The 10,214-nt window shown below is 32.5% G+C and overlaps 2 protein-coding genes across 3 annotated transcripts; one reads left to right on the top strand and one right to left on the bottom strand.

The window, feature by feature from the left end:
• The first annotated feature begins 892 nt into the window (after nucleotides 1-892).
• On the top strand, nucleotides 893-3,229 carry LOC145013320 (uncharacterized). The gene is made up of 7 exons (XM_078972120.1): nucleotides 893-1,056; nucleotides 1,419-1,662; nucleotides 1,775-1,830; nucleotides 1,926-2,004; nucleotides 2,293-2,431; nucleotides 2,538-2,651; nucleotides 2,803-3,229. The coding sequence occupies exons 2-7, from the start codon at nucleotides 1,484-1,486 to the stop codon at nucleotides 2,992-2,994; spliced, it is 759 nt and encodes a 252-aa protein (XP_078828246.1). The 5' UTR covers nucleotides 893-1,056; nucleotides 1,419-1,483; the 3' UTR covers nucleotides 2,995-3,229.
• Nucleotides 3,230-5,000: 1,771 nt separating this feature from the next.
• Nucleotides 5,001-9,121, bottom strand: LOC145012486 (protein ESMERALDA 1-like). Of its 2 annotated transcripts, XM_078971288.1 has the most exons (10): nucleotides 8,509-9,121; nucleotides 8,333-8,399; nucleotides 8,096-8,163; nucleotides 7,918-8,006; nucleotides 7,496-7,693; nucleotides 7,204-7,408; nucleotides 6,267-6,434; nucleotides 5,889-6,056; nucleotides 5,476-5,666; nucleotides 5,001-5,372 (listed from the first exon to the last, which is right to left on the bottom strand). In XM_078971288.1, exons 1-10 carry the CDS (start codon nucleotides 8,860-8,862, stop codon nucleotides 5,204-5,206), a joined length of 1,677 nt encoding a protein of 558 aa, XP_078827414.1. In that variant the 5' UTR covers nucleotides 8,863-9,121; the 3' UTR covers nucleotides 5,001-5,203. The 2 variants fall into 2 exon arrangements, with proteins under 2 accessions (XP_078827414.1, XP_078827415.1); XM_078971289.1 differs by lacking the exon at nucleotides 5,889-6,056.
• Nucleotides 9,122-10,214: the final 1,093 nt, after the last annotated feature.

Below are 10,214 nucleotides of genomic sequence, written 5' to 3'. Positions count from 1 at the left end.
CATAAGTATACAAGAGATTGAAAAAATATATATTTTTGGCTTGGTGAGAAGAAAAGAAATCTCAATTTTTTATTCTAAGTCGTTATGGCCTGTGATCTACTACTAATTGTCCAAGTTTATAGAGTAGCTTCAAGATCTGTTTTTTCTGCTTGTGACAAGGTTATATATCAATGAAAAAAATAACCCACCCATATCAGTTGTGGTATGCATTTTTTTGAAAGACTTTGGATGGCGTAAAACATGTACAACATATTTCACCACTTAAGGACAAATGAATACATGATAAAGAAATAGCTATGAGATTGCTATGTGATTGTCTGTATCACTTACTTACACCAGAACTCGCTTACGTAGCAATACTAAACAACATTGACGAGTAAACTATAAGCGGTGAACGATTAATAAGCGAAGAACCACCACTTTTACTAGCAGAAAAACAACGAATATGCATTGCATTGCATTAGAAATGTTTGTTTTGTTCTAAATTTTTAGACTTCAAGATGTATTACATTTTTCTTTTTTGTAATTTTCAATTTTGAAAACATAAAAAAATACGTTTGTTTCCACAAATCCGTTTCTTCAATCCGGTTCAACCCCATCCAATCCAATTCGTATGGGTTCGAGTTTATTTTAACTCGGATCTGGTTTTGATCCAAAACGATTTTGACTTTATTGGACTCATTTTGATTTGGTTTGGTTTGGTTTAAAATTGCTTGGGATAAAAAGGAATGTAATCTTTCAAATGGGCTAAAATATGGGCCATCAACATGTTACTAATAAAGCCCAATAAAGCCCAAACAAAAAAGTAATATCTCAATTATTTTTTTCGAGGCGTATGGAACGATGACGACAAGTCGACAACTTTTGACTACCCTACTGGAAAATTAGCAAATCAGAAGCTCATCAAAGTGCCACGAATATGCGAATTTCCTCTTCATCATTGGAAGATTCGTGTTTTAATTCGCATCTGCCAACGACTCTGACATCTTCTACAACTCCCATGGCTTCTTGATTCATACCCACACGAGTTTTTCTAGCTCCAACAACGATTTCCAGGTACATCGCACCCTCCATTTCCGCTTCTTTCCATAACTATAAATGCGTTCGTTTCTCGCTTTTGTTTGTAGTTCATAATATAACATCGAGGTTACTCATCAAAAACCCTCGATTGATTGATAATGTTGTCGTTGATAGATTATTGACGTAACATGAATCGAGATTGGCCTCGAAATAGGGTTTTGTTCCGAGACTGCAATTGAAATTTAAACTTGAGGATTTGGGTTTAAATCACGACTCAATTTCAATTTTTGAAATAGGGTTTTAAACTTTTAGTTACGATATGAAATGATTGAAATCCTCGATTCATCACTAGTGCGAATTAATATCAAGCTAACAATCCATACTTTTTTTTTTTTCAGTTGTGCATTTCTACCTATTCTTTATTGGCAATCAGTCGAATTGTTGACTGATTGCCAATCGACCCATGGGTCCAGAGAGTCAATCAATCACAGGGAGACCCCTAGAACACATGCATGGAGTCCATGTAGTTCAACATTCGCCATTTGAACTAGAAGAAATCTCTCAAGATGGAAACTTTCAGCAGTCAACCCATGGAAGGTTGACCATAGGAGTTAACCAGCTCTTAAGAGTACACACTGTGCAGTAAGTGCAAAAACTTCTCTTCTTTTACCTTCAAATCCCTTGTTACTTATAGATTCTTCTGATAATTATGTATACATTACAACATTATTTCTATCTTTTTTATTGATAATAGGAGAGTATGGGAGCAAAGACCATCATGTCTAAGACCCATTAATAGTTGTTTACATGGTAATAACTCTTGATATAATTTTTGTATGTATATATTCACATCCCAAATCCCATTACACTACACATTTTAACATTTATTTTTAATTTATTTCTAGGCGATAAACATCTTGCTGAGAGAATTGCAAATGTTCTTACTTCAATTCCTTTTATTGCTGTTGGAATTCAAGCTCCAAGGTATGTTCTTTCCATATATATATCTTCAATGTTTATACTTTATACAAAAATTTACATTTTTGCTCCTTGGGTATAGCTGATATCTTCAATATTGGTCCCAAAAAGGTTTTCCCTTACACTTTTGGTCCTTATTTGTGGTTTTTGCAACCTTTTTGAATCATATTCCAAGTAAAAGTATTATCTTTTCAAGACTAAAATTGCAAAAACCAGCTATACTCAGGGACCAAAAACGTAACTTACTCTACTTTTATATCTATGGAGTCTAACTATTGTTATTCCAATTTTCAGAAAGAATTTGAACTCAAAACTTTATGCAAATTCATTAATTGGAGTAGGAATTGCATCAAGTTTATACCATTCTTCAAGAGGAAAATGGAGAAAGTATTTAAGATGGGCTGATTACACAATGATAGCAACAGCAACAGTGGTTAGTAAAAAAAAAATAATAATAATAAAATTATTTGTTTTACCTTTTTTTCTTTAATAAATAAATCACATATAATGTAAAAATGAAAGTACATTGCTATTTTCAGTGTTTATCAAGGGCACTTAGGGAAGAAAACCCAAAACTTCTAATGGCTGCTTCTGCTTTATGTCTTCCTATTCAACCACTTATGGTTTCAGCTGTTCATACTGGGATGATGGAGGTATTCATTTGCATTTTGGAAATTATTTTTAATATTTTAATTAGTCATATAAATTAAGAGATAATCATGAAAAAGTTTGTGATTTTGTAACCTTGGTCAAAAGATGGTCAATATATTAAAAGTTGTTATGTGTTATATTTTTGATTAAAAGGTTGCATTTGCAAGAAGAGCTTTAGAAGATCCAAAACTTAAAGTTGTGCACAATGTTCATAAAATGTCAGCACTTTTAGGAGGAGCTTTTTTTGTGGCTGATGATTTGTTTCCTGAGATTCCATATCTTCATGCGGGTTGGCATTTAGCTGCAGCTATTGGTGTAGGTGCTTGTAACAAGCTTCTAGAATAGTCAAAGTCAAAGTCAAGTCAAATGAATCAATCAAAATATATATATAATTTGTCGAAATATCAAAAATAGGTTTTGCTTTTGCTCACTTATCGGTGGCTATATAACCTATATTAGTTGTTATTAAGTAAAGATTGTTTGTTATGGACTAGAGTTATTATCATTGTGTGATACTTCAATGTATGTTGCTAAATGGCAACTTAATAAGATTTACAATTGATATTTCTTTAATGCCAAATCGTTGTGGTTGTAGTTTTCCTAAAGATATTCGATGTGTACTTCATATTCATCACAATTAGAGAAATGGATAAGAGTAAACTCTATGTGTAAATATGGAGAAACTCCTCATTTTTGTTGTTTTTTTTCTCATACTTTAAGATGGCGATTAGAAGCGTGACTCTGTGTAATATTAATAATTGTTATTGTCTAGCACTCAACTTTGTTGTGTACTTTACTTTGCTTGTGTAGTTACTTAGCAATAAAGGGTGTATGTGCATGTAGTTTTGATTTTTGTGTCGTGTTGTGTTATTCTGTTTACTTTAAACAATTTAAAATCTCTTACCCAACCATGTTTATTCATGTCGGGTTAGTAGGTTTAGGATTTAGACCTTGTAAACATGTGTCGATTGGGATAAAACACTAAATGGGTTGAAAGAGTAAATTGATGCTTTGTGTTGTACATTTGTTGTTCGATTGAAGACTTCACATCTTTTGGAACTTATGACAAAGGGAGAGAATGTTGAGTACAAAGTTCGTTGTACCAATCTAAAGTAGCAAGAAGACTTTATCCGAAGTGAACATTTCACATGTTAAGGAAGAGTTTCGTATCCAAAGTAGTTCATAGAGCATATTATGCTCCTTTGGTGTGACTTATCACATGATGAGTACAATTACATACTCCTAACTGTTAGTGTAGGTTAGTATGAGCATATAGTTGTACTCATCACGTGTGTATGCCCACGTGTCTATGCATGATTGGTCATGTACCACACATGAGCATGTATCTATATATAGGCATGTGTCTAGAGATAGAGTAACAATTCTTAAGTGTTCGTATTCATAGAATACTTGAGCTTTTATTTGTATTATATTTCTTTGTCTAAGAGCTTAGAAAGTTTATTTTGGAACAATGGAAATATATAAACTTTAGTGGGGTTACACAACCAACGACCCCAAAACATTTTACAATTCTTATGCTTATTACAAATCCAAAAATAAGAAATAGACACTATATCATCAAAAATATGGATCTTTCCTAGGCTTATCAGCTCTAAAAACCAACTTATTCTAGAAATTCCAAATAGCCCAAAAAATGACAATAACAAGTGCATCAATTCATACAACACTAAAACACTAAGGTGCTTGTTGTTTTTCTTAAAAAACAACTTCTGACTATTTATTGTTGCACCACGCAGCACACAAGCAACACTTAACCCTTCGCAACCGTTTGTTTTTTAGAAGACTTTTGGCTTAAAAACTGTTGTGCCTGTGCTGAGTGTTACATCACTTGACCCTCTACTTCAAACCTCTTTATACCTTACTTTAACTTATTGCAACATTCTACAGAGGTTAAAAAACATAGTTTTTATTACGTGTTGCAGCCGTTTAGTCCTCCTTTTCTACAGAGGGTTGCAGATGTGGTCCGCAAACTTCAAACATTTCTGCTTCGAAAAAACAAACAACACCTAAATCATACGATGAATCATATAGGCATCTAATTTATACAACACTAAAGCATATAATGTTATAAAATAATGCCTAATTTAACGTATGTAGAAATGATTTACTCGATGAAACTTATTCTTTTATATCAACCCTAAAATCCCTCAAAATCCAAGCATATAGTCTCCCGCCTTAATGGAATAATATCAACTCCCTAATATAAATACAAAAGTCCCAAAGATGAAATATACTACAAAACTCTCATAGGTGTCCACTTGATACTCATGAAAACACAACCAAGAAAGAAAAATTGTATGTCAATTAACTATTGTATGCATAACAAAATCTATCACAATCTAAAAACATACATGAATGAATGAATGAATGTACGAAATTTAAAATCAAATCTTGTCTACAAATACATCTTCCTATCCTCTCACGTGTAATCAAAATCAAAACAACTCTAATGTACAAACTACAACTCCTTGAATCATGTACAAATCAAAGAATGAAATAATTTCCAATTAAAAAAAAAACCAAAAAAACAATCTTAGTCTTGTGTCGATGATGTATTCGAGTCTTGTATTGTTGTATTAGTATTGCACATGCAATTTGGACATGGAAATGAATATATGGAATCATTTGGTCTTTTCAACTCCATTCCCTTTGAATCACTATGAGCCCTCATACCTAACATGTGTCTTTTGAACGTTCTCCATCTGACAACACAACATAACACACATCGTTGTAAAGTTATAACGAAGGAATGGAATCAAGGTATGGAATGGAATCAAGGTACGGAATGGAATCGGAATGTGATACCCGATGTTGGGATTGTCAAAGTACAATGCTAATTTGCGTTTATCGGGTCGGATTGTTTTGGCATGTCCATTGAAGAGGTATCTTCTATGGCCAAGGAGAAAATGTGGGAAGTTTCCACCTTGAGTTGTTACAAATACTTCACTATGGAGACAAACCGTGTAGTCTATAGCAGCCATTCTTGATGAATAGTTCTAAAAAAAAGGAATGGAATCGTTCATTCCATTGGAATGGAAACAAAACAAAACAAAAAAGGAATGGAATCGACAAATGACAATTGATTCCTTCTATTTTGTTTCTTTTCATTCCATCGTGAAATGGATGGATCAAAATGGCATAAGGAATGAAAATCAACAAAATGGACGGAATCATCAATTCCATTCCGTCATACAACGAAATACATTAAAAAAGAAAACCTTATAAGGTGCAAGTTCCTGAGAAGATACCAACATCTCCTTTGTTTGTAAAAGAGGAAACATTTCTAGCAAAGGAGCCATATATCTCTCTGAATTATATATTTGTCCAGATGCTAAAAATATCGATGTACTTTTATCAAATCCCATTCCCCTAAGCATCAATCCCACCTAAATAAATTTCCAAATCAACAAAATGACCATTTTACCCTTACGTTCCACAAAAACAGATTTCACAATATTAAGTGCTTGATGCAGTAACCTCATTATGGTCTAATTTCTTTTTCTTTTCTTTCTGTCTGAGTGAGACTAAATGACCATTTTACCCTTACAGTAAAAAAAAAAAAAAAAAAAAAGAAGATATTAATAATTTTATTTTACCTCTAAAGGAGTGAGTGGACATTTTCCATTGACCCTATTGACCCCAGGCTGAAGGACTCTACCAGGCTTTGTAAATTTACCTCTCCAGCCCCTTTCCCTTGCAGCTTTCATGTCTTCAACTTCTCTTTTTCCACCATCATATACACAACAAGAGAAAGCAACCATATCCTATAAAAAGTATTTTAACAATTATATAAAAAGAATATTCAAAAACCTTTTAATTTCCTCATATGTAAACTACACTCTTAACAATACTAAATACAAGTTAGTTACAATTTTGGTCCCTAAGTATTGCTGATTTTTGCAAATTTGGATGTTTAGGTTGGATTTTTGGAAATGACCATTTTGCCCTTGGACCGAAACTGGGGGGAAAAAGCTTACCATGGGGACAAAGTAGGTATTTTTCTTACTTTTTAATTAAGATTTATGAGATTTTATATGTGTATATGGTTTGTTTAGTTTATATTGCTTTTAGTGTTGTATTGTAAATTGATTATTTGTTGATTATTAAGTTAAATTTATTTATAAATTAATATACGGGTTTTATGTAGAAAAGTCTCATTGTTTTGGGAAAATCACATAATCTGTCAGTTCCTGTTAAAATAAAAAAGAGGATTTTTTTCGTTAATTACAAAAATACCCCTCTACTATATATCTACCACCACACTACGTACAAAGGTATAAGTCCATAGGATCATTATTTTGAAATTTGGTCCCTATGGCATACTTTTTTTTTTTCAATTTGTTCCAAGGGCAAAATGGTCATTTCAAAATATTTAACTACACAGGAACCAAAAACATTACAAAACTTCAAAATAAGAAGCAAAACTGCTTTTATAGAGCTATAATACTCAAGGACCAAAGTGTAATTTACTCTATTAATAATAATAATAATATAAAACTCAAGATTATTGATTAAAAAGAAAAGAAACCACACCTCTTCAAACCTAAGATGCACAGAAATATACTTTCCACCATTATTAACACTTCGATCTTTCATTCTAGAAACTAATCTTTCACTTATACTCAAAATAGATTTTGAAAATTGTAAAGCTTCATAATTTGCTAAGCAACGAAGGCGTTGAACAGAAGGAGGGGCATCAAAAGACAACCGATTTGCAAATGGAGAAATCCTTATAACCCTGTAAAAAAATGTTACAAACATGTAGAAAATGACCAAATTGCCCTCAAGAACACACATTAACTAATTGATCAAAAGTTACACTCACTTTTCCTCAAGTAGCCTTGGAAGAACTGTATCCTTGTAGTAACGAATCGGTGCCCATGCTTTTATTTTGAAGTTTAATACATTTGACATGTTGTGATCAAAACGTTCCATTAAATATTTAGGTATTGTGTTCACCACACGTACATCATTTTCCAATGTTTTTATGAAAAAATCTTCATCGTATATGTCACTGAATTTGCTGCAACAATAGGAGAAATATGGAAATGACCAAACTGCCCTCAAGAAAACACCAAACATGACTTGCATTTGGATCGTTCTATTAGCAAACATGTTATGTTATATTAGTGCTTGTTTAGACCAAAAGTGCAACAAGTCAAAGTCAAATGGATTGTACTTTCTTGTAGATATAGAGTAGAGGGGTATTTTTGTAATTTAATCACAAAAGAATATACTTTCACAAACCTGGGATCTCTCCAAACGCTGTGGAAATGAAAATTGGGAATGACTAATGTTGCATTGAGAAAGCCAGCCACAGCAACTGCATTGCAAATCTTGAAAAGAAAGCATAAAACAAAATATGTATTTATTATTTAATTTTATAAGAAATTTAATGTAATGGGATTGAGAGCATTTAGATTACAGATGTTCTTTGTTGATTCAAGCCACCATTTGCCTCAATATATATGTATCCATTGGACTCTGGTAAGCCTATAACAAAGGTTAAAAGAATCTTATAAAAGCTAGAAAAGAAACAAACTGATAGATGAACTGTTTCATAATAGAAATATATGAATTCAATGACAACAATATGAAGATTAAATGCGACAAATACAAACCTGTTCTATAACTAAAACAAAACTCTTGATAGTTTTCATACCTCCTGAAGACTTGTTAATACAAGGCCTCCAATCTGTACCTTTAGCACGTTTCCATAGGGTTGAAATCTACAGAGAAGATGAATGAATCAAGAAAACTAGTAATTCGAAATTGGAACAAGATCCTAACAAAAGAGGGATCAAAATTACATTAGGGAAAACTTTGTAAATCACTAACCGCATCAGCAGTCGAATTATCAACATCCATTTCATGCCGGAGCTTAGCGTACAGCTCTGGACTCCGGTAGACTGAGCCGACAGCCATTGATGGTCTGATTGAACCGGAAACGGCGTCGAATTGTAAAGTCCCCATGTAGAAGATCATGCTGGAGAGGTAGAGAAGTGGGGCGAATAGTAGGACGCGTTGGCGTCGAACAAGGACTGATAGGATGAACCGGGAAAAACGTCGGAGGAAAGAACGGTGAGTGAATCGGCCGGAGGGCTTGGAGGAGCGGTGGTGAAGGTGACGAGGGGAGGCAGGGGGTGAAGGGCTGTTGTTTCCGCTGGTGGGGAGCCGATTTTTGGCGTGCATTTCTTGGTGGATCAATCACATGATAGGGGTGGGGAATCCAAATTAACGGCGTTCCCCCTCGCCCTTTTTTGTTTGCCGGAGATTATATATGCAGAGTATGAAGAACACACACAGATGTGTGTGTGAGAAAGAGAGAATCAAAGAATGTAATGTCTAACGTGTGTTTATGTTTGTGTGAAACTTGATGAAGAAGAAGAAGAAGAAGACGACGACGAAGGACTGTGTGTGTGTTTTGTGAATCACGTGGAGAAGGAGGAAGACGATGGTGATGATAGAAAGTAATATACATCGGACTTTCGGATCTTAGACGGATCGGATATTTGGCCGGATCTCAATGGTCGTGCTCCAAATGGGTTAATATGATAATCTATAACAAATTATTTGAAATGTATATTAAATTAAGAAAAAAACATTGTCAAAAATAATAATAAATTAACTTTTGTTTTTAGAACACCTATTAATAGTTTTTTCTTTTGGTCGTAATGATATTTAAAAACAAAAATTATGATTTATTATTTTTTTAATTTTATTTTAGTTTAGTATCTACTAAATGAAAGTTTTTTTTTGCCACATGTCATCTTCTCATTTATTTGGACACATGTTATTTTTCTAGAATTTTTAAATTTTCTATTTTTCACTTGTCATTTTATTGTATTTTTCATTTTATTAAATTAAAATTCCACATTTAATGTGTAAGGTAATATATATGTAAACTATTTATTAGAAAAAGTTTTTATATATAATGTATTCAATACATTAAAGTCTCATTAATTTTAATAATTCAAATTTTTTTCATTTTTCTTATAAATTCAAACTTTTCAAATTATTAAAATTTTATATTTATTTTTTTTAATTAAACCCATGTAATACATAGGTCTTTTGGTAGTTTAGTTCACAGTTTGATAATATATATATATATATATATATATATATATATATATATATATATATATATATATATATATATATATATTTTAGCATTTGTTTATTATCTAAAAATACATAAAATTCATTGATTATATAATTTTGAATAGAAAAAACATCATAAATGGTCTCTGTGGTTTTCCAAAATCTGAAGTTCAGTCCCCGTGGTTTAAAAACATCATAGATGGTCCATATGCTTTCAAAACTTTTGACGATCGGTCATTATTGCTAACTTTGTTAAGTTTAATCCGCTAATTGAAGGACATTTTCGTCATTTCACTACTATAGAGATCACTTATGATGTTTTCACTTATTTTTTTTTAAAAGAAAAATAATAATATGCAAAGTCTCTCTCTCTCTCTCTCTCTCTCTCTCTCTCTCTCACTCTCTCTCATAAAGATCCCCAAAACTACCATCGGCGCCTTAAA

Source organism: Lactuca saligna, chromosome 8 (assembly GCF_052625555.1).
Source record: "Lactuca saligna cultivar CGN05327 chromosome 8, ASM5262555v1, whole genome shotgun sequence".
Lineage (NCBI taxonomy): Eukaryota > Viridiplantae > Streptophyta > Magnoliopsida > Asterales > Asteraceae > Lactuca > Lactuca saligna.
The sequence above is the reverse complement of the archived record's forward strand: the minus strand, read 5'-3'. Positions and strand labels throughout refer to the sequence as shown.